The 23,908-nt window shown below is 35.2% G+C and overlaps 2 protein-coding genes across 2 annotated transcripts; one reads left to right on the top strand and one right to left on the bottom strand.

Annotated features, from left to right (window-relative positions):
• Positions 1-724: 724 nt before the first annotated feature.
• LOC137929451 (nucleolar complex protein 4 homolog B) lies at positions 725-11,404 on the bottom strand. Its single transcript, XM_068772409.1, has 10 exons — positions 11,263-11,404; positions 11,058-11,166; positions 10,107-10,309; positions 9,294-9,424; positions 8,440-8,579; positions 6,126-6,323; positions 3,845-4,016; positions 3,044-3,210; positions 2,184-2,371; positions 725-1,474 (listed from the first exon to the last, which is right to left on the bottom strand). Exons 1-10 carry the CDS (start codon positions 11,383-11,385, stop codon positions 1,355-1,357), a joined length of 1,551 nt encoding a protein of 516 aa, XP_068628510.1. The 5' UTR covers positions 11,386-11,404; the 3' UTR covers positions 725-1,354.
• Positions 11,405-11,698: 294 nt separating this feature from the next.
• On the top strand, positions 11,699-23,836 carry LOC137929285 (116 kDa U5 small nuclear ribonucleoprotein component). The gene is made up of 16 exons (XM_068772147.1): positions 11,699-11,977; positions 12,266-12,495; positions 13,441-13,692; positions 14,383-14,640; positions 14,888-15,129; positions 15,661-15,794; positions 16,112-16,298; positions 17,551-17,691; positions 18,468-18,680; positions 19,128-19,263; positions 20,007-20,205; positions 21,047-21,189; positions 21,934-22,070; positions 22,437-22,557; positions 22,808-23,000; positions 23,598-23,836. Exons 1-16 carry the CDS (start codon positions 11,787-11,789, stop codon positions 23,749-23,751), a joined length of 2,931 nt encoding a protein of 976 aa, XP_068628248.1. The 5' UTR covers positions 11,699-11,786; the 3' UTR covers positions 23,752-23,836.
• Positions 23,837-23,908: the final 72 nt, after the last annotated feature.

Below are 23,908 nucleotides of genomic sequence, written 5' to 3'. Positions count from 1 at the left end.
TACATATTCGTGCAATATGTAAAAATAAACTGACAAATGTTTATTTTTCCTATTTAAAAACTGTATGTATGCCATATGACAGTTTTATAAATGCCATAAAACAATTTTAAAATTAAGATTGCTATTTTGACTTTTGTAAAACTGATATGCATTAGAAAATCAACAATACTGCAATGATATTTATGTTTCAATTAAATTATAAGTGTGTGTGAGTAACGGTGTTATACTTACAACAATTAATAATTACAAGAGAGTTAAAATTAACCGGAATGAAATAAGAAAAGTATTCAAACAAAAGAATGGAAGGGAAGATCCCTTGTAAATTAATTATCATAACAAATTTAGGGTGTTGCCATTCTCCAATACATATATACTTTCATAATTTCATTCCTTTATTTATTTTAATTTCTTTCACAAAGTTAAAGTGGCATAGGTTTATCTTTCTCGCTACCTCCATAGGTCTGTCACTGTGGACAAGAATTTCTCACTGTCAATGAATCCTGACTTACTTTAAAAACATCAATGTTTTTCTTACCAGAACTGTTTGTGTATCTATCTTTCGGAAGAACCAACAATTACTGTTAATCTTTGGGAGACGCCTTAGGTTTCCGAGTTACATGAGTACCTGGAGCTAATGTGTATGTATGAACATGCAATCCACCTTCAGGTTCTCCAGCAAAAAAAAAACAGTTTTTCTTCCTTTAGCACGGATATTATTTAGGTTTGGTTATAATTAGACTAGTATGTGTCGGTACCAATGCCACCTTAACATTCGGAAAGAAACTCCTACCCTCAGATCACAGACTGGTACACTGGCTTCATAAAAAAATAAAATCAACCAAACCACAACAAACCTTACCAACTATGCATTAACATTTGAGTGCAAAACGTATTCAATATAATACTTAATATTATCGTTATAAACTAGATTTTTTCGTTAAATATCGCATCTTACATTAATACATACATTCAACAAATTAAAAAAAAATTAAGATGGATTAATGGCAGGCAATGTTGCCAGATGCAAGACATTCATAATTATAAAAACTACATTGTGATTTTACTGTTAAACAGTTATATATATTTTCCAGTAAATATATATTTTTAAACTGGAGAATTTTACAACAAAATTAAAAGATCAAAGCGACTGGTCGATCATTTAATTTTGTGCTCATATAATTACCTTTTAATAATAAACATGAAACTTAATTTCCGTAATTAAATCAATTATTTTAACATTTCAACCAGAACAAAGTGAAGTAACAAAATTAAATAATTTATTATCGAAATATAAATAAATAGCGACCTTTACAAGAGACACAGGGTTGAATATTTTCAAAGTGACATCTGTGACTCAGGCCATCAGCTCCCAGTACTGAGTGAGCCGCTCGCCAGCAGGCAACGCCATCCCCTGCGGCCGCATGAAGTTCATCTCAATGGTTTTGAACCTCTTCTTTAATTCAGCATCGAACATCTGTTAAAAAAAAACACTGTATAATTATGACATGTGTTACTCATATTGACAAAACAATTGAAATAAAAATAGTATTAATACACACACACACACGTTTTATATCACCTATTAAAGGTATCTTATGAAGATAGATGCCGCTAACAACTGGTACTATTTCAAATCTATGGATGTTGCAAACAGCAATGAACATCCTATGGCGATTCATGATGATAAAAATGATGATTCTGGTGATATGTACGCCGAGTGCAAAGCATTAATCTAACTATCAGAGTACAGTGGCATGTTCAAGTTACATACATACTATATAAAATTGAAATATGTTCCAGGCGCCCATATTACAATGATATCTCTTAGGTTTTTACACAGTGTTGTTATATATTTAAGATGTGCACACACTCTTTCAATGGTATTAGTATCTTTCAATACTAGGATTTGTAGCCATTTTTGGAAAGTTTGTGGCACACTGTTACTCTATGTGTACCGGTCTTCAGCCTTGTGTATTGCTTAGGCTACTGAAATTGTAGTTCAGACTTGATCAGATACTGGCTGTGGCCTGTTCGAAGACCCTCTTTTAATTTACTCCTAGTATTCTGATTACACTGGCCCTAAAGTACTTAGTTGTCAGGCCACACTAGTGGAAAAAGTATACTCGCTCGAGGGCAGGGATCTATTTACAATGCCGCGGGTAAAAAGTGAAGAGGGCACTGACTGCTGCATCGGGCGGAGCGAGTGCATGTGCAGCGGCGCGCTGGTCGGCCGCGGCCAGCACGCTGGAAGCGGCGCGTGCCACACCGGGCGCCGCGTGCCGCCGTAGCGCGCTCACTTCCCACAGCGAAGAGCCCAACGCGCGTGATCCCACCGCGCTCGTCTCCTCCATCACGTATGGGTCGGTCGACACTGCACACACATAATACATTTACTTACCACACCCATCATTGTTTTATGAAACAAATATTGATTCCTTCAAATAAGCTAAGATTTCGCTAAGAATTTTCTGAAAGTAAAAACAACAATATACACTAACTTTTTTACACGGTAAAACATTCCTTAGAAAAGGTCAGTGACTTTGTTTTTTTTGCAAATTTTCTTCATTTCTGATTCGATCTCGCAGCTAAGCTGTGAGCTTTCTTAATAAGGCCCATAATGAACAACCATGTTTCAAATCATTCGGTATTTCCATATAGGCCACGCGGCTCTCCGGTGAACCATCTCTCACTGAACAGACATCATCCATGAGCCACATACAAGGTTCATTGGTAACATTTCGTACAAGTCACATATTACCACTATCAAATAAAATGCACAAGGCAGTGCTACATAGACCCTGTTGTCAAGTAACAAACTTTTATATTATGTATAAAAAACGACATTTTATATATATTGAAATGTTATTCTAACATTATAAAAATATGCGATTTCCTGATTTTCACTTTGCTTTAATTGCGTGGTAAATTCTAATCTAAGCTTACCGTTGTCATATATCATACAATATTTTAATTTTTTTTTTTATTTCTTCAGGACATCCTTGTCAAGAAATGAAAACCACAACATGAATATGGGTCCACTTACTGATGGCCGGTGTATCCTCGTAGCATATCATACGCTTGAGGGCCGGGTGCCGAAGCAACAAATTGGCCACCAGCTGCAGCAGAGAAATTGCGTCCTCTGGCGATGCGACCAGCGCTAGTCGGGACAGACGCTTGGCGAACGCCGCCACCAACCCCTCCGGCAGATGACTGAAATAAAATTTATGATTAATTAAGAAAACAAATTTCATTTAAAACACACAGTCATTGCGGACTTTTACAATCAATTTTTTAAATATTTGAAATATAACACAATAGCATTTGTTTTGATGTAAGCCACAATTTTGTAATTACCCTAGGAGATTATTGAGACTACGTTAAAAATATGTTTTATAGAAAGTTAAATATATGTGGTGAAGAAATGATCATCGTGTCACCCAATATAAGGCATGGGCCTCCTCCAGAGATGGTCACCATGACTGGTTATGCCTTGCCTAGATCCAGTGACTACCTGCCTTAACTACATCATTGGTCCTCCTAGGTCCACCTCACACACGTCTCATCTATCAACTTTTAATTGAGAACCTTTCGGCACTAATGGTCGTCGGTGGAAAATATGTTAAAAAAATTATCCTAATGTCTATAAGAAGAATAAACTCACAAACATTTATAATAAAATATAATTGGACTAAAGTAATCATCATTACAGCTTTATTTATAATAGAGAAATTTACTGAACTAATGATGAAACTATCCATTACTAGATAAGTATTTCTCTCCAGATATATAATATAAACAAATTAGCATGACAGTTGTAAAGATTAAAGGAAAAATAAGGACTTACGTGGAACTGAGGAAAATGTCTGCGAGGTGGACAAGGCGGCGCTTGTACCGCGTGGCGAACATCTCCGGCTCAAACATGGCGTATAGACGGTCGTACATATCCGGGTAGTCGATGTTGTGACGCCTCACCAGCTCGAGTACGCCTTGCAGCGCAAGCATGCTGATAGGCCCACCTGCGTTACAATCAAGTCAAAATTTTATCAAGATCATCAAAGCATTAATTCATTTTCATCAACAAAAATAATAACATTCATAAATGTTTTTAATTGTTTATCAAGCATTTCATGTTGTATCAAAGCTGACTTTGCAAAGACATCTACCATTTAAAAGTAATATGTACACATTTAGAACTACAAATCAAAATTTTAATTATAAAAATATGCATTGCGGAATATAGTACATATCAACTTAATATAGTTATTATTAAATAATAATTACTTTGTTTACACAAAATATAAAAACTAAAATTTTGTGTAAATTTTACCATGTGTATTAATTTTCTTGGTTCTCTTTGTATCATTACAATTTCAGAATATATATACTGTCAAATCAACCAAAAATTATCAGCTTTAATAACTTTGAGTATAGTTTTATTTCTATAAACACATTTTGTACACATTAAAAATCGAGAAACACAAGAGCTGAAAATACCATAATAGCACTTAGATGGCACTAGATTTCATTCACCTCTTATTTAGTTAGTCCTAACTATAATGAGCACTGTTATCTGGGGAACGTATTATGCCAGGGGTGGCCAAACTGTGGCTTGCGAGCCACATGTGGCTCTTTGAATGATTATATTTGCCTCCAATTGATTGTAGAATTATTACAATATTTAAATATATATCACCTATGTCAGCTCCTGGGAAATCGATACAAATTACCCAAATACCAATCATAATTAATTAACTGGCATCTTAAGTATCATTAAGAGCGTTGTCATATACGTGTGCCTTTATATATAACTTCAGTACACATACTTTGTACTTTTTTTCTAAATAATTTCAAAAAAACCTCAAAAGCTTTGTTATTATAACAATATCTACACACCACAATGGTCTACACCGCAATGTGTTCTTACCACTTCAAGACTTGCGTTAGCGTTATTTATACCTAAGACGACAGACGAAAACAGACATTTTTTTATTAGGATCTAAATTTCACGGACATTAGCGTCCGTGCTTTTCTTTTCACAATTACTTTAAATACTTCCGAAAAAAAAATTTTTGCGCTCATTTTTGCATGCTCTTTACACTATTTACTAACTTAAATCATAAACTACTTAAAACTAAGTGAACTATTTGCTTTTAACGACGTCCTACTAATATCCGGTTATTGAAAATAAGGTTTGTGCGACCACTTCCTCATCCCTACTCCATATGCCATCATCATGTTGTACGCTAGTATTTATGCAGTAGTCGCCGTACTCGCTGCACCGATAAATCTTGCGACCGCACCTAAGTCTCGTGTAATCTACACGTGAGTTCGTGTGACATGATATTGCTACTACTGCATGATAGACACTGTTATACAGCCTGAATGTGTCTGTTGTTCGACAAACAATGGTGACTGCATCTCTCTTTAGCCCCTGAGCTTCGGAGATGATGAGCACCCTCGAACCTGTCGCAAAATGGTCATAATTATACCCATACACTACACTAACCTTAAAAAGACAGCTGTCAAGATTTCTTGATATTCTATTTGTATGCAACTAAAAGTGCTACTCATGTTATGTTCAAAACAATGACGAAGCTCGCGGATAAAATGTAAATCATTCTCAAAAGTAATTGTATTGTTTAAGATGGAAATTGTGTTGACGAATAGAGCTAATATTGATAAAAAAATGGGTTTTTATTATCTGTTGTTTTGAATATCGAACCAACACAAGGGCTGCAAAGCCTCTGACCAGATGATAAAAACTCATTTTCTTTTGTACCTACAAACCTGGTGGTGATTGTACCATTGACTGTATCAAGCAATAAGTATGACAACTAAATGGAGCTATTAATTTATATCTTAGTAAATTCAAGAAATTTGTTAAACACAGGTTCTGCCAAAAGGCATATTTCAGAGTATATTCACGACAAAGATGTTTGGAAACGAATTGTTCTAATTAAAAAAAAATGAAAATAAAATCATCAACAAAATTTCAAACTGTGTTTTTTGTTTGTTCTTCTAACTAGGAAGTGCGTTATGAACAAACATACTTAAAATTTAAAGCTGATGATTATAAATAATTGTAGTGATCTCAAGTAATAAAGCTATTTTGACTTTGAACTGACCAGCATCAAGGCTGTCGCAGAGCATGTCGGTGGCGAGGTGTGGACGCGTCAGCAGCGGCATGAGGCGCTCCACCAGCAGCAGCAGGGCGCGGCGGTGTGCGCGCGGGTCGTCGCACAGCGCCCACTGGCACGCGAAGCCCCAGCACCGGTTGGCATGGCGTCGGCAAACGGCTGCATGGTATGCAAACTGGGCTTTACCTGCATACAAGTAAACAAAAAAATTTGTATAACATATCATTGGTTTTAAATGTAAATGATTTGAAGACGTGAAAGAATACCTCACTTGTCAGCAAATAGCTTTAAAGCTTACTTTTTTCTTTTCACCTTTTTTAAAATGATCACTTTGCAACATTATTTTATTGTGACATGACAATATATACACAATAATCAACTTTTATATACGAGGGCCAAACTGAAAGTTTTTAGAACTGGCAACTTAAAAGCATTATATTAAAAAAATAAGTTTAAATTTTGAAAATAGAACTCTTTACCAATAATATTGAGTATACATTTCATTCATTTGTCATTTGTTTTACGATTTGGCGGCAGATTGAAAATTGTCTGTGCACGTCAGAATGAATTTAAGCCGAGAAAATTTTCGTGCAATGATTTTTTATGACTTTCGATGTCATATAAGTCAACAAGAAAGTTATGATAGACTTCGATTGGCTTTTCACGATGAAGCCCCATCTCGTGCCACAGTTTACAACTGGTTTAATGAATTCAAACGTGGTCGAACTAATCTCACCGATGATTTGCGTGAGGGACGGCCTTCTACAGCGACGACTGAAGACAATATCAGTGTTGTGCGGCGTATGATAGAGACTGACAAAAGAGTGACCTATCAGCAGATTCGGACAAGTCTAGGCATAGGTATGAGTCAAGTGCACAAAATCCTCCATGAACATTTAGCGGTCAGGAAGCTTTGTGCCCGCTGGATACCGCATAATTTGACCGAGGCTCAAAAACTCCGCCGTGTTGATTGGTGCCGAGAAATGATCCAAAAATTTAACGGAGGTGACTCAAATGCTGTGTTCGACATACTAACGGGTGACGAAAGCTGGATTTACTGTTATGATCCGGAAACCAAAAGACAGTCTGCTCAGTGGGTGTTTCCTTCCGAAGAGTTGCCAACTAAAGTGAAGAGAGGTCGAAGTGTTGGAAAAAAGATGGTGGCCTCGTTCTTCGGAAAGACAGGTCATTACGAGACAGTTGTCTTAGAGGATCAGAAAACGGTTAATGCAGAGTGGTACACTAACAACTGTTTGCCACTTGTCTTGGAAAAAGTTCGAGAGAAACGACCTCGCAGCAGGATCCTCCTTCATCACGACAATGCCTCGTCGCATACCGCCAGGCAAACGATCGACTATTTGGCGACCTCAGACGTGGAATTACTGGGTCACCCGCCGTATAGCCCCGACCTCGCACCCTGCGATTTTTATTTATTCCCGAAAATAAAAGAAAAACTTCGAGGAAAACATTTTATGGACGCCGAAGAAGCAGTGGCTGCGTTTCAAAACGCCGTCGAAGAGACCCCTAAGGCCGAGTGGGCAAGGTGCTTTTCTCAATGGTTCCATCGAATGCAGCGATGTATTGATGTAAATGGACGCTATTTTGAAAAGTTATAATAAAACTAATAACTTGCTAGAATGCTTAGTTTTTGATTTTCTAAGAACTTTCAGTTTGACCCTCGTATAATTCGAATTATGAAAATTCTTACTTTATTATCATTACATTACATATTATTTGTGAAACCATTGAATTATGAATAAAGTTTACAATACATTAATTGACAGCGCAACAGCTATACATTTGGACTTTCAAAACTTTCAAAGCCTACTAAACCTAAAACCAGTCATCCTATTTTTCATTTGATATAGAGTAATGACACAAAAGGAACATCCAAATGACGAAATATTTGGGAGACCGAAAATTAATGTCGCATTCTTAAGTTAAATTCAGATGACTACATTTTTAACATGTTTTTATTTCTAATCAACAATACATTCACCTTCATTATCAACAACTTTTTGCCATCTAGTATTATAGAAATATTTTCAATACTGGAGTGGTAAAAATCAATGGGTTTTTCTGAAAATATGTTGACAGAAACGAAATTATTTTCCGGTACTCTTAATATAACAAAAATATTTGACATTAACTTTATAAACGATCAGCTGAATAATGCATAGTTCACTTGATTTATTACTATATATATGACATTATTTAACTTTTTACTTACCTTGTTTTACAATGTTTTAAATGCTATTAAAGATATAGTAAAATGTGTAAGAACATTTTGAATAATAATCACCTTCAGCAGCGCATAAAACCTTTTCCTCCTTGTCATCATCTCTTTCTTTTGCCTTATTTTTAACTTCAGTAGGGATCTCTGCAGCTAGGAGACAGTCTAACAACTCCAAGTAATTCTGCATGTAAATTGATGTTGGTGCTCTGAAATATGTTCATTATTTTATAAAAGTATAAACATACAAGTACATACTTAACAACATACACATGACTAATTAAATAATAGAAATTTCAAATGCAGTACAAATATTACTTATATGAAAGTAATATCTTTGTTTTAATAAAACAATGTATAGATATCAACCACCATCAGAATACTACTCCCTACTTACTAAAAGATTATGTACAAATTCTATTTAAATGTAAACTATATATACTTGTTACAATCACAGCTATTTAAGGACAAAACTACAATTTATATGAAAACACAAATGCTACAAATAAGTTTAAGTGATTTTAGTAAAATATCATATTCACATATAAGTTAATAGTATATATTAAAATAAATGCCAAACTTGTGTTACTATTTTTTTATCATTACAAAAAACAAAATTTTTAATTCAACACTTTGTTTTTGTTCTTATGTTTAAAATTGAAAATTATTTGCAATGTCTCACTAGTAGAAACTAGCAGAAACTATAAAGTTTGAAGACATATTTTTATAGGCTCCTAGTTAGGGAGCCATTGAGTGTATAGCACTAATTTTTGTCACAGTCACTTTGTTATGTATATTTTCTTAGAATAATGCTAAAATATTAATCATGAAGTGTTTAGTATAAATATATATAAATGTTGCAAATACATAATAGTTTATTGTACAAACACTAACAATTCTTTATTATAGTTGTAAATACTAACTTTTTATAGCCAATAGATGACAGCACTTTCAAGCCATACTGTTGAACATCTTTGTACTCCGTGAACTCTTGGAATCGTGCAATAACAGCTGACATTGAAATCTCCGAATCCAATAAAACAGTGAAGATGTTCTGAAACAATAATTAAATATTATTTTCTTGAATAAGTGTATTAAGAAAATCATAATAATACTTGTAATTGTGAAATATTGGTAATTATGTATAACTTCTATGATGTGATGATGATGTTGTTTTTCACTAGCTAGCTCACTGTCTCATAATAAGCCATGGAGAGAGCTTGGCTTTTCTCTACAGCACTGTTTCAGAAATGAGGAGATCCATACACAGACAAAAGCATAATAGTCCAACTGAGATAGTCCATTTATGGCTCTTGATAAATGTACCAAAGTTTTCTTTTCCTTTTTATGTTATCATTATAAAAAAAAAATTATTGTTGCAGAAGTTTTTCAAAATTTATTTTACATTCGTGAAAAACTTTTTCTGGGGATATGTAACAAATATCATGTGTATATATGTGTTTGGTACTTTTATTAAGGTTTATTAAAAAAAAAATTCTGTTAACAGATATTAAATTGCAGCATGCAAAAAAATTAAATAAAAAGTGGCTGCAGTGGTATTTAAATAAGTATCTAACCGTATTAGCTTGTGTCCTCACAATAAAAGAGAATAAATTTAACAATAACACTTGTTTACTTAGTACCTTTTATGCTTTGAAACCCTAGTAAAATCTATTGATTACAAAAATATATATTACATATACTATAATTTAACTAAATAATTGTGCTTATTTTACCTTAAGACGCACAGAAGGAAAATAATATCCAGTGGTGGGTTCCAAAGGGTGCTTGCCTTCAGCTTGAAGTAGTTTGCAAGCAGTGACAAGTGCCTGCAGACGGGAGCTGGTACGTCCACGCCTAATACACTGCAAGCACCGAGCCAAGGCAGCCTCATAGCATTCATGTAGCCATCTTGTGTACTCAGCTTCTGGACTGTGATCTTATGGAAAATTATGCAATTATTAGTTTATATATCAGTAAGGATTTAATGAATACTATCACAATAGTATCTTTAATCTACAAAGTAATAGTTTTGATACAGAAAAAAATATTTTGAATTTTGTTTGTACAAATATATTTTTATATTTATATTTTATAATGCATACAAACTTCAATAATTACAAGCATAATTTGTTAAAGAATCATATTCATTTTAATATTTTAACTGCTGCTCAATATATATATTTGGTTTTAATCACTTATATATATTATAGATATATGCATATATTTTAAAACATTTATGAATAACAGTTATTTACTTTATTTCAATTTACCATTAAAGGCTGGATATTATGAATATTCTAATGAAATGGCATGTGGTGTATCATGTACTAAACTGAGCCAGTGGTTGCAAACAAAATCAGTTGTGGTTGAAATTATGAATATAGTACAGAAATAATAATGAAATTTACAAAGCTTCACGGTTACGTGAAATTAGTTTATATTAATCTCTAATATAGATATTTCGCGACAACAAGTTGTTTCTCTGTCAAAATATGTATGTTGAGAAACACCACATGTTACGGAGCGCAATTATGTACAGAAATGTGCAACAACTGTTTTAGATAACAAATTAAATGTTGGAACATAATGACGTGAACTATAACGTAAAGGCGTCACCAGCGCGAGTTAAACGCGTAAAATCAATAACATAACGACCGACATTATTGTATAGAATTTTTACTTACCTATAGGTTTTAACGGGACGATTTCTTGCACTAAATCACCTCTTTTCAGCAGCTCTGTGAATATTACTTCTATTGTCAGCAATAACGGCGTGTAATTATCGGATTCAGCCTGAAATAGAATCAATTAAACGAGTTATCCGAAATCGTAACCTAAGACGTAATTTCTACATATCATATTGCTGTACAAAACCTAAATTATACTCACATCAAACATTTCCAGGATATGTGCGACATTGTTAGCATATTTTCTTGAGTTCAAAAATTCATTTGCTTTATTTCGCAGCTGTGCCGATATCATTTTGGATAAATTTTGTTGTACTGCAGCCATTTTTGTATTGAAAAAGAGTGATGTACAGACCACCAAAACTGACTTTAAAAAAGTCACAATAGTTATGCTCTGTGGAATTTGCGTTTCAATCAACGCATTATTGAAATCAAACTTTTATTTTCACTTTTTACACATGAATGTATTTAATAATATTGATGATATTTCAAAATAAATTTTAGTTTCAAAATAAATATATAGATGTAGGATACTTTAATATATTTTTAATAGAAAAAATAATTATTTTGATTTTTTTTTTACTAATTGGTTATCTGAGATTTGTTGTCATTTTGTAAACTTGTAGGTTATCTTTCAAACTTAAAGCGGTACGGCAATGTTGTGATTTTGTTAGAAAACTATCCATTGCTTTCCACATCTGAAAATTTAATACAAATAATATCAAAATGGACGGAGATTTATACGATGAATTTGGTAATTACATTGGACCGGACTTAGAATCTGATTCGGACGAAGAACAGAGTGTTTACGGGCAGGATAATCGTGACGGCGACGAAGATGCGATGGATGAAGATGAAGACGGCGATGCCGAGCCCGAAGTTGCTCCTATGTCTGTGGTTTTACACGAAGATAAAAGGTATTTTTTGGATGTTTATATATGAAGAATATTTGTAGTATGTTTGTTTGTGCATGTAATATATTCAAGTTTTCGCCTCTAGAACCAAATTTCTTTAAAAGTTAGTAAAGAGAATGCATCTAGACGTTAAGTTTTATTGAATTATTGATGATGCAAATGAAGTCAAAATACATTTTCTATTCAAATGTCTACTTCCACTATTTTAATATTGATAAACATTATTTTTGTTGCATTATGTATCGGAAATATATGATGTGATTCTATTGAGTATGCTTTTTGTATTGTTAGATACTACCCACAAGCTGTGGAAGTGTATGGACCAGATGTAGAGACAGTGGTTCAAGAAGAAGACACACAGGCATTAGATAAACCTCTTGTGGAGCCAGTGAAGCACAAAAAGTTCCAGGTCCAAGAGCAGCAACTCCCGGAGACCACATATGATATGGAATACATGGCAGATATGCTGGATAACACAAACCTGATGAGAAATATTACTTTGATGGGACACTTGCATAATGGTATTGTGGATATAATTATTTTTTACCTATAAATCCAATTAGTGCTTTTCAAAATTAGAACCTACAATTGTTAATGATAATTAAAAACATAATTAAGTGATAGATTGTTTGGGTTTAGTTTCTGTTAGAATTAACATTCATATTTTCAAAGTTAGATAGACAAATATATATTTTTGACAACAATTGTAGCTTTGTTGCTAAAATTTGTAACATTTTTTTTCTTTTCTATACTTTGGGCTCCCATTTTGCTTACATTTTGTAAGGACTACAACAATGTCACTACATGGAAAGTAGTGTTAAAAATAATTGGATGAAAAACTTAAGTTAAAAAGAGCTTGTTTCATGTGAGAGTGAACATATATTTCATTTGTCAGCAAAAAGCTTTAAAGCTTTTGCACCTATTTCAATCACCTTGTAAAGATGATCAATGCGTGTGGCATTACATAATTTTTCCTATTGGTATGCCACCAATAACTTGTGGCCAAACACAGTCTGCAGGAACGGTTAATAAACAATAATTAATTTTATTATATAGTAATCTAAGATAAAAGTGTTTTATTACTATATTATAATTATGTTATTTATTATTTTTGAAACCACTGATTTTTGGATTGTATGTATGCAGCAAATGAAATATGCAATCACCCCTTTTAAAGCTTGTACACTGATAACCACGCACCCTATATATCTCTCATGTTTGATTCTCAGCAAGCAGGCATTACCTAATACCAATAATCTAAAAACATGTGACTTCTACCATTTCACACTCGGGTTGGTATGCCATACAGCAACTGACAGCAAATGGGCTTTACTTTTATATCTTATAAGCTTTTACACATATGTAATCAAGCTGTATGAACAACTAGATAAATGGATGAAATTTTTCTATACAAAATTTGTGTTATATATTATCTGGAAATTAAATACAATTTGTTCCTTTTCTAGGAAAAACTTCATTTGTTGACTGTCTAATAAGGCAAACCCATCCTGGGACAATAAACAATGAGACTACAATACCAATGCGTTATACTGACACACTGTTTGTTGAACAAGAGAGAGGGGTATCTATTAAATCTATGCCTGTCACTCTCTTACTCAAGAATATTAAAGGAAAGTCTCACCTACTTAATATCATGGACACACCAGGACATGTCAACTTCAGTGATGAAGTCACAGCAGCATTGAGGATATCTGATGGTAAATAGGTTTTATTTTTATAACAAACATAACAGACTAAATTTACAAGAACAACGACAATGAAGAAGACATACAAGACTAAATTTCTTCAATGGCAATAAGCTTAATAACTAAAATATTTATACAAACTAACTTGTCAACAAGGTGGACAGAAGATTTTTTAAGGTGGATGGAAATACTCAACAGCTCCTGGTCATATGGGAAATCTCTGGGGAGACTTATTTCCAACAGAGGTTGTATAACTGCTGAAATGATGAAGGGTCTACTAACTCTTTGTATGAAAATCGAAAAAAAGTCATAAAAATGGTCAGTTGAGTAATTCATCTTGACTTGTTTACTGAATAACAATTAAATTTATAAACTTAAACCATAATTATTGAAATTATATAATTTATTATTACATTTAGGATAAATAGTGGGCCAAAAGTCAAATGAACCATAATAACTTTGAAATAACAAATGCAAAATTGTCCAGATAATCCCTAGAAAGAACATTTTTTCTCAGGTTGATTTGGCATTAAACTTGGCATACAGAAAAATTCACGTTAGCTTAGCAATATCTTATTGTATAGTGCAGCATGTCTGTTAATTATATCATAGACACTTTGCTTAGAATGTTTTGGTATTGACTGAATAAAATATTTATGTAAATAATTTATTTACTACCTTGAAATGGTAATTTTGTTACAGGCGCTGTACTATTTGTGGATGCTGCTGAAGGCATAATGCTGAACACAGAACGTCTTCTACGCCATGCAATACAAGAGAGAGTACCTCTCACTATATGCATCAATAAAGTTGATCGGCTCATCTTGGAACTGAAGTTGCCACCTGCAGACGCTTACTACAAGCTGCGCCATATAATTGATGAGTTAAATTCTCTGGTGGAGACTAACCAGCCGCAAGACAATCCTGATGAACCTCCGGTTATATTTTCACCTTTATTAGGTATGTATTTATGTCATAATATTTTCATGATAATTCTTCATTATCATTTCACCTGATTGACGCGCACTGCTAGTTAAAGCCTTTTTTAAAGGTTGTGACCTTTTGCAACTTTGACTGTCGTCGGTCGTCCTAGTGAGGGCCGACCATCGCCACGTCTACCAGCTCGTGGTTCTCTTTGGTGAACCATTTGACATCAGTAGTCACTGTTTGCGCGAGCATGCACCATTTGTAAGTAATTATTTTATAGGTAATGTATGCTTCGCGTCGTCTCTCTACGACGTTTGTTTTACCCTGGAGTCGTTTGCTGCGATGTACGCTGCCGCTCATCCGGACACGGGGCTCCGCGCAAGTGACATGGCAGCGTGGCTATGGGGCGATGTCTATTTCAACGCTAAGACTCGTCGCTTCACCAAGAAATCCCCACATGCATCTGCGCAGCGCAGCTTTGTCGAGTTTATTCTGGAGCCACTCTATAAGATTTTCGCACAGGTATATATTCTTGTAAAATATCTATTCATCTATTTGTCATTTAAAGTCACTGTACCTCAGTTGCGCACAACTTTTTTTTTATTTTATTTCACAAAAAAATAGTGTTTTTTTAAGTATTGCACTATATAAACTAATTGTTAATATTGGTACTTACATTCACACAGATTATGAAATAAATGAAATTAAATTAATCTTTCTGTGGCTTATTATAAAATATAATCCCAGAAAATGTTCATAAAGCTTCCATTGCTGAATTTAAAAAACTGGTCAAAGAACATTTGTGTGCTAATGGTTACTACACTGTGAATGACTTTATAGCAGCTAGCACAGTTTGGGGATGATTTAATTTTAAATTATTAAAATAATTCAAGTTGGAGGCATTTCATCTAAACCGGCGGTAGAATCAACTTGCCGTCAACAAGAAATGTAATTTTAATTTCTTTTAAAAATTTTCTTTAATGCTATCTGCATTGGTAATATTGTGTAATTTAAGTGAGATGACTAATCGGTGTTGTAAATTTTTTTTTTTAGGTGGTGGGAGATGTAGATGACACATTACCTGCTGTTCTAGCTGAGCTGGGCATTAAACTGACTAAGTTGGAAGCGAAGCTCAATGTTAGGCCTTTGTTAAGACTTGTCTGCAGTCGTTTCTTCGGAGACTTCTGGTGAGATTGATCAAATAAAATAATGTTTAAATACTTGGATACAAGTCTCCTCTCAGAAATTGTACCCTTGATACATATGGATCTAGTCCAGATGGGTGTATATCTTTCCAATTTTGGAGTTTGTGGCCAAGTAACATAGTATCAATGAAAGTTTCCACTCCCGATCATCTTTGATTGTGATCACAAGCTGGTAGACGCAGCGTGGGTACTCCTCTAATTTCTCGATAGATCGATAATTTGGAATCCAAGAAATGGCGGGGGATGCGATGCCATCCAAGACCAACTAGAATGTATTAATGGTATATATATTTTTCCAGTGGGTTCGTAGAGATGGTGACCCGAAATATTCCATCACCACTAGACGCAGCAGAGCGCAAGGTATCGCACTGCTACCGGGGCACGTCAGGTCCCCTGCGTGAGAGCATGCTCACCTGTGACCAAAATGGACCTCTTGTTGCGCACACGACTAAAATGTACCCTACTGATGATTGTACATTTTTCTTGGTAAGTTTTTTAGTTAGACCTTAAGTTCCCATATAATTTTTCCCACTGGCCACTTTAAAAAATTTTCTGCTTAAATTGGACCCTTTGTAGTTTTATTTCTACTATATTCCCAAAAATTGACACAAATTTGGTTTTTTACAAGTCTAGACATGAACTGAACATGGAATATGCAAGTTTTAAAAGTAAGCCCCTAAGCTTTTTAAAATTTCTGCCTGCTTTGATAGGTGGAGTCGCGCTAACATTATAGTTCTTCACTATCGAAAGCGGATGAATATTAATGGTCTTCACTTATTCTTTAACCCTAATTTATTTCATGCTGACATAGATCACCGCCCATGTGGTTCCCGGAGATTTACCCAGACGTTTTGGGAACTTATAATCTAGATCATCATTGTCATTTTAACCATAGGAATATGCTGTCAATCACTGCTAGACATTGCCCCTAGATTTCCATTACGACTGATTGTAGATGGTATACATCCAGCGTCTTCAAAAAAATTAACTTATATAAATAATAACTATATTATCGTCTATTCACGTTATAGATGTCCTATACTTTACTGACTTGCCAGGTCACTGTCACTGCAACAGGTTAATCCATAAGGATATCGGGTACTTAGTTATGTTTACTGCAGGGGTTCCCGAGAGGATTTTTGTTTCTCACAGACCAATTCCAAAATTTAGCCAGTGCCGTTGGACTCCCTGCAGATACATCTCAACCATATTCCCAAAACTCGATAAAGAAGATTAGATCTAACTATTGAAACTTGCGCTATGGCTGAGTTCTAATTCCGTATTGATATTTAAAAAAAAAAAACAGTGGAGGCGCTTTGCACCTCTTGACACATTGTAATAAAATTTTGTATAACAGACTCTGAGCCTCTTGACATATCTGCCTATATTGATGTGTGACGTTAAGCCAACATTTTAGTTCTTTAATATCGGAAGTAAATAATTTATTGTTTACCCCATATGTGGACTTTTAAAATTGTGTTTTTTATACACACAGATATATCTGATTATTTTTTTATTGGAATAGCCAAACAATCAATCAACAAAACAATCTGTACTTTATGTGCAACATTTTTTTTTAAACTTTTTATAATTTTATTCCCTGTAGTAATATTTTTTTGTTCAACATTTTACAATCGATCCTGAAGCAGATCCGTAGATTTCTGGGTGTTCACCTGGACAATTCTGGGAAATAATGATGTAAAACAATTATTTGTTTTAATAAGAAACTGTGTTTAAGGTGCTGGCGCGTATAATGTCGGGAACGTTGTACGCCGGGCAGACGGTGCGCGTGCTGGGAGAGAACTACAGCGCGCAGGACGAAGAGGACTCGCGCCTGATGAATGTCGGTCGCCTCTGGATATACGAGGCGCGGTACAAGGTGTGAACATTTTTTTATTTTTCAGTGAACACATTTTTGTTATTGGTACGATATCTACAATCAGTTGCAAAATTATAATTACACACACACACAGTCCAAGAAGTTGTTTTTCTCTGGGGTGATGACTAAGACATTTGACATGTTTTTACTTTTAGCATCTTTGACCGCTATTGTCTGCAAAACTTTGCAAGTACAACATTAATTTTAATCTTTTCATCTTGTATAAAGTTATTTCTCTGAAATGTGTATTTTTTGAATTTAAATATGACAAGCCAATAATTTTTGGCAGTACAAAGTTTTAATATGTACTAATCCAAATTTTAAAAATGCTTTATGTTGTATTTAAAAAACTTAATTACTCATTATTTATGAAACTATTGATTTTTGGATAGGGTTTACCATATATAGCAAATGAGCTATACATTCACGACTTTAAAACTTTTATGTCTATAACCAATCACTCTGTACAGTTATTAAAGTTTGGCAATAATAATGTTTCTTACTAATCTGCTTCTAATTAATATAAATTGTACTGTTAAATAAATGAAATAGTGCTGCCATCTCGTATTGTGCATTATATGTAATATAATGCACAATAATATGGGAGAATATTGAACAGTCAGAGGACTAAACGAGTTAATAAAATCATTTAATAAATCTATGTAATTTAAATAAACATTACAAAACTAATTTTATCTTTTGACGTCATTAAAAGACGCCGGATGCCGCTTCCAGCTTTGCTTGGACATCCTTTACCTAAGATGATGATGCTACAGGTGGAACTGAATCGCGTGCCGGCCGGTTGCTGGGCATTGATCGAGGGTATAGACCAGCCAATCGTGAAGACGTGCACTCTGGTAGCAGCACACGAAGATGCCATGCTGCATACCTTCCGCCCGCTTCGCTTCAACACCCACGCCGTCGTCAAGATCGCTGTGGAGCCTGTGAACCCATCCGAACTGCCTAAGATGCTGGATGGATTAAGAAAGGTTGGTAGAGGAACTTGGCAATTACTTCGCAGATGACTTAAGTAGAAGTTTAAGAGTACATACAGCCGGTAGAAATGGCGCGGGCCGGCCAACCACTAGGTGGACCGACGACATAGTAAAGGTGTCGGAGTCTCGTGGCGGTTTTTACGGAAGACCTTTGCCTTGCAGTGGTGATCTATCAGCTGACATGATGATGATAATAGAACTAGAGGGTTAGGACTGAACATTCAATCATTGGCGAGTTTTTCATACCAGATGTCATTACAGTACCCGGCACACTACCGATGTATTACGTGCGATAGAGATAACGGTCTACGAAGCCGAAATTAGCCGATTGTCTCTTTCCAAAGGTCGATGTGCAATATTAATCGCCGGGTATTGTACTAACGTTGATCGTTAACTATGCTGGTGTATGGTATATTTATCTCCGTTGTTTTATTATACCAGGTGAACAAGTCCTACCCTCTGCTGTCTACACGAGTGGAGGAGAGCGGCGAGCACGTGGTGTTGGGAACGGGGGAACTGTACCTCGACTGCGTCATGCACGACTTGCGAAATATGTATTCCGAGATAGATATCAAAGGTATGTAAATGTGATACTAAATTTAAATAACAAATTTCATCGGCTCGAAGAATTGTTGGTATGAAGTGACACAGTGCTCGTTGGAGCAGAAACATTCCCGAGTTGAAGCAACGAGAGTAGACTCCCATTGGGTGGGCTTACGACATAATCTAGATCAAGGGAGACGCAACGCGAGAGCGGTCATCGCGGTGATCTTTGGAGGAGACCTATACCTTTCTGTGGGCGGCTGTCGATTGACATGATGATGGTGATGAAATCCCTTATCTTCCACACTAGTCGAAGTTGCAAGGTATTAAAGTATTCTCAGAAATTATGAATATAGAATACTATTAATGATATAAATATATATATGTATGTTTTAATGTATATGTACAATTATTTCTAATAAAGTTACAAATACATTATTTTAAAAAATCGTATTAAGAGTGAAATTCAAAAGATAATTACAATTATGTTATTTAAATTTCAACATGACCAACTGTCTGATTGTTGGGCAAGTTGAAGTAGCAGTGGACAGTTCAAATAGCGTACAAAATAGATTGCCGGTCTTCATATCACTATCCTACAAGTGCAGCATTGGACATCCACCTACAAGGTGAAAACAGGTGCTTTCTACTGATCTTATTTGAAGTCCCTTAAAGAGGCCTATGCCCAACAGTGGACGTCTTACTGCTGCAATTAGGATAGCAGGAGCTTGAATATACCATTTTATTTTATTTATCTTATTTTTTTTTTTGACACAGTTGCGGACCCAGTGGTATCATTCTGCGAGACGGTAGTGGAGACGTCTTCGTTGAAGTGCTTCGCGGAGACGCCTAACAAACGAAATAAACTCACAATGATCGCGGAGCCCCTGGAGCGAGGACTAGCTGAGGATATAGAAGCGGGTGCTGTCTGCGTCACGTGGGACAGGAAACGGCTGGGGGAGTTCTTCCAGAACAAGTTAGTAGTAATTTACTGCACGAATTCCTAATAACCTTGTTATTCCCTATAAGAGTACAATCAATTTAATGCGGAAATACCCAATTTGTGCTATTAGAGATGTAATGCTTAAACTATTTTCATTTACTTATTTTTTTCTACAATATCACTGTAACAAAAGTATAAAATTTGGGCTATAATTAATTAACACACAAGAGATTGTTCTGGATTCCGAAAAGGCATATGAAATGTCAGAGGCTTCAACACAAAAAACTCTAAGTATTTAATGGAATCAGGCGTTACCTTGCGGAAGTCCATCCTAAGTAAGAAAAGGACCAATATTTTAGCCACTTCCGCACATGCAGTGGTAGTCTTGCAACAAAGTGCACCGCCCACCAGCCCGCTGATAAATGCGTATGCGGCAAACAATGCGAATTACACAACTGCCACCGTCAAATCACTCAACACGTGTTTCACCCCTCCACGGGGCATGTTTAGAGGAGTTATGTTAGTGCCAAACACAGAATGAGCTTAGTCCGTCGCCGCTTGTCTAAGTACTCAAACATGAGTTCAAGCAATGCTATACTGTTATCACAGAGCTAAGTGAGAGACATTTAAAATAGTGGGTACTGAATACTGGAGAATCGCACCATCTTCTTCTCAACTGTCACTAATAAGTCAGTAAATGATGTGCTCGCGTGTGTCAAGCTTGGTGTCGTTGATTTTCGAGGGCAAAAATTTTATATAAATCTAATTTCCTCCTAAAGGGCAAGACAAGTTATTTCTAGACTACTACTAAAGTAATGTAATGAATGAGATGAATATATAAATTAAAAATTTAATTAATATGTATTTTGTTTAGATATGATTGGGATCTGCTAGCCGCTCGATCTATCTGGGCCTTTGGTCCTGATTCAACTGGGCCCAATATCTTGGTCGACGATACATTGCCGTCGGAGGTCGACAAGCACCTACTGGCATCCGTCAAAGACAGCATTGTACAAGGTACAGGCGATAATATTATGATAATGCACCGATAATATTGTCAAGGACTTGGTATGTGCTAGAAGACATGGTCTGCTCTAAATGTCAACCAAATATTGAGTAGCTCAAGAAATCTTTGGAGGCAGCAGTGATCAGTACAACAGTTTAAAAGCGCGCGTTAAAGCTAAGGGTAGACAATTTAAATTACTTGTTCAGTACATTTACATATCTTTTTCACTCTACATAATAACATATAAAACTTTAAAATATTTTTTTTTAGAAATTATCCGATATTTTCTTTGTAACAGAACTTATGGCTACACTGTGTATGTTATGGACTCCTTACAACTGACTTATGATACTTAGATTTAACTTAAGTCTAGGTAATTAAAACCGTACAATGTTTATATTCAGTGTTTAAATTAAAATTAATTGTTCTGTCAGAAAACTCTTAATACAGGTTGATTAATTAAAGGTGTAAAAAGTTTTAAAAGGATAAATATATAGTTTATTAGCTGTCAATAAATATATGGTACATACTATCCTCAAAACAATGATTACAGAAACAATATATAATGTAATTAAAATTAATTATTGTTAGCTATCTGTATATTACAAGAAGTTATTGGCCTGTCGCATTCCAATAGAAATAATAAATTAGTGTAACGTATTTCAGAGTAATCACTATATACAGGATGATTGGTAATATGTGTAAAACTTTTGATATAATCAATCATTCTGTATGTTATAAAAATGTTTATACAGGATTCCAGTGGGGCACCCGCGAGGGTCCATTATGCGAGGAGCCCATACGTAATGTGAAGTTTAAGATCCTGGACGCGGTGATCGCCCAGGAACCTCTGCACCGAGGCGGGGGGCAAATCATCCCCACCGCGCGTCGGGTACGTACCGCTTATTTTAAATTCCAAATATCATTATTCAAGTTTGTATTCGTACATACCTTCTAATTGTCTATTTATTTAATTTGCCGTAATGATCCAGCCAGAAATTCTACAATTGGTATTTCTAAATAAAATGAAATAAAGTTTAATGTATACATTATATTGACAACCCTGAAAATGAATCAAATTTGAATTTGGAAAACTGAACAGACGTCAATATGCGACTTTATACTCCAATGACACATGTGTGCGTCGATCGTCCACAGCAGCATCCATAGTGGCCAAAAGGTAAAGTGCATTCCAGAAGGCGAAAAGAACTTGTTTTTGCTTCATTTAAATTGTAATAAATTCATACACTTTTAATAGGTGGCGTATTCGGCGTTTCTAATGGCTACGCCGCGACTGATGGAGCCCTATCTGTTCGTGGAGGTGCAAGCGCCGGCCGATTGCGTCTCCGCAGTATACACAGTGCTCGCCAAACGAAGAGGTACAGTAACCTTACTGCTAGAAAGGTACAGGACTTCCATAAAGGTCGCCAAATTGACTGGTCCTACTTTACCTGCACTCAGCTGTTTCCTGTGACCTTGATTATGACGTCGGTTCTACTAGTAAAGGGGGTCTACAATACCCCCTACCATTTAAAAGAAACATTTGTTCAAACTGCGTCGCTGAAATTAGTTCTTCGAAGCTCCTCACATTTCACAGCATTTAAATAAAATAAATAATTATTGGTACAGGTCATGTAACGCAGGACGCGCCAGTGCCCGGTTCGCCGTTGTACACCATCAAAGCGTTCGTGCCCGCGATCGACTCGTTCGGCTTCGAGACGGACTTGCGCACGCACACGCAGGGCCAGGCCTTCTGCCTCCAGATCTTCCACCACTGGCAGATAGTGCCTGGAGACCCGCTTGATAAAAGCATTGTTATAAGGTAGATTAATTAAAAAGCAAAATAATTTATTGTGTATTTAGTTTAGGTAAGTCTACATCCTTAGTTCCCTTAGGTGTCCAGGTGGACCCACAGGAGACGCGACGGGGGTCTACTTTGACAAAACAAAAAATGGGAATTTACGAAATGTTCACGAAAATTTATCCGTTCAATAGTAAATAACGAAAATCTTGACAACCTATCAATGTAGGCAAATAATATTTTAAGAAGCTTAGGTGACTGTTACTTGTAAAATTGCATGTTCCATATTCAGCATGTGCGAAGAGACATTGTTTTCGAAAACTCAGCCGCAATTCAAATTTGTGTAGTTGATTTTATCCTTATATTTTATGTCGATCTTTATAAATGTGGTAGAAATATAGCCAAATTAGTTAAACCGGAACCAGCTAAATTTGAAAGTGGTTTATAGGAAAAGAAATCACTGATCTACATCAGAACATAGTTTACAGTTTTGATACTCTTTATTTTACACTAATGCTCGGATAAATTAAATTTAAATATAAAAAAAAATGATTAATTATGCGTATCCATGAAAAATATATAAAAAATACATATTTTAAAATTAATTACTTTACTCAGACCTTTGGAGCCACAGCCAGCAACTCACTTGGCGCGCGAGTTCATGATCAAGACCCGTCGGCGAAAAGGCCTCAGCGAGGACGTTTCCATTAATAAGTTCTTCGACGACCCCATGTTGCTCGAGCTCGCCAGACAAGATGTGCAACTTAATTAAAAATATCTCAATGTGCATTTCCATCGTTATTTTAAGTGTAACATTTAAGTGCTAATAAAATATTTTGAGAAAAATTTGTATTATTTAATATAACTACCACATTAAAGCAATGCAAAACTGTAATTTACGTTTCTTAAATACTTACCTAAAAAATAGT

This window comes from Battus philenor, unplaced genomic scaffold, assembly GCF_028537555.1.
Source record: "Battus philenor isolate CCGP_79_NKW_IND1 unplaced genomic scaffold, ilBatPhil1.0.hap1 SCAF_5, whole genome shotgun sequence".
Taxonomy (NCBI): Eukaryota; Metazoa; Arthropoda; class Insecta; order Lepidoptera; family Papilionidae; genus Battus; species Battus philenor.
This window is presented reverse-complemented; position numbering and strand designations above follow the sequence as displayed.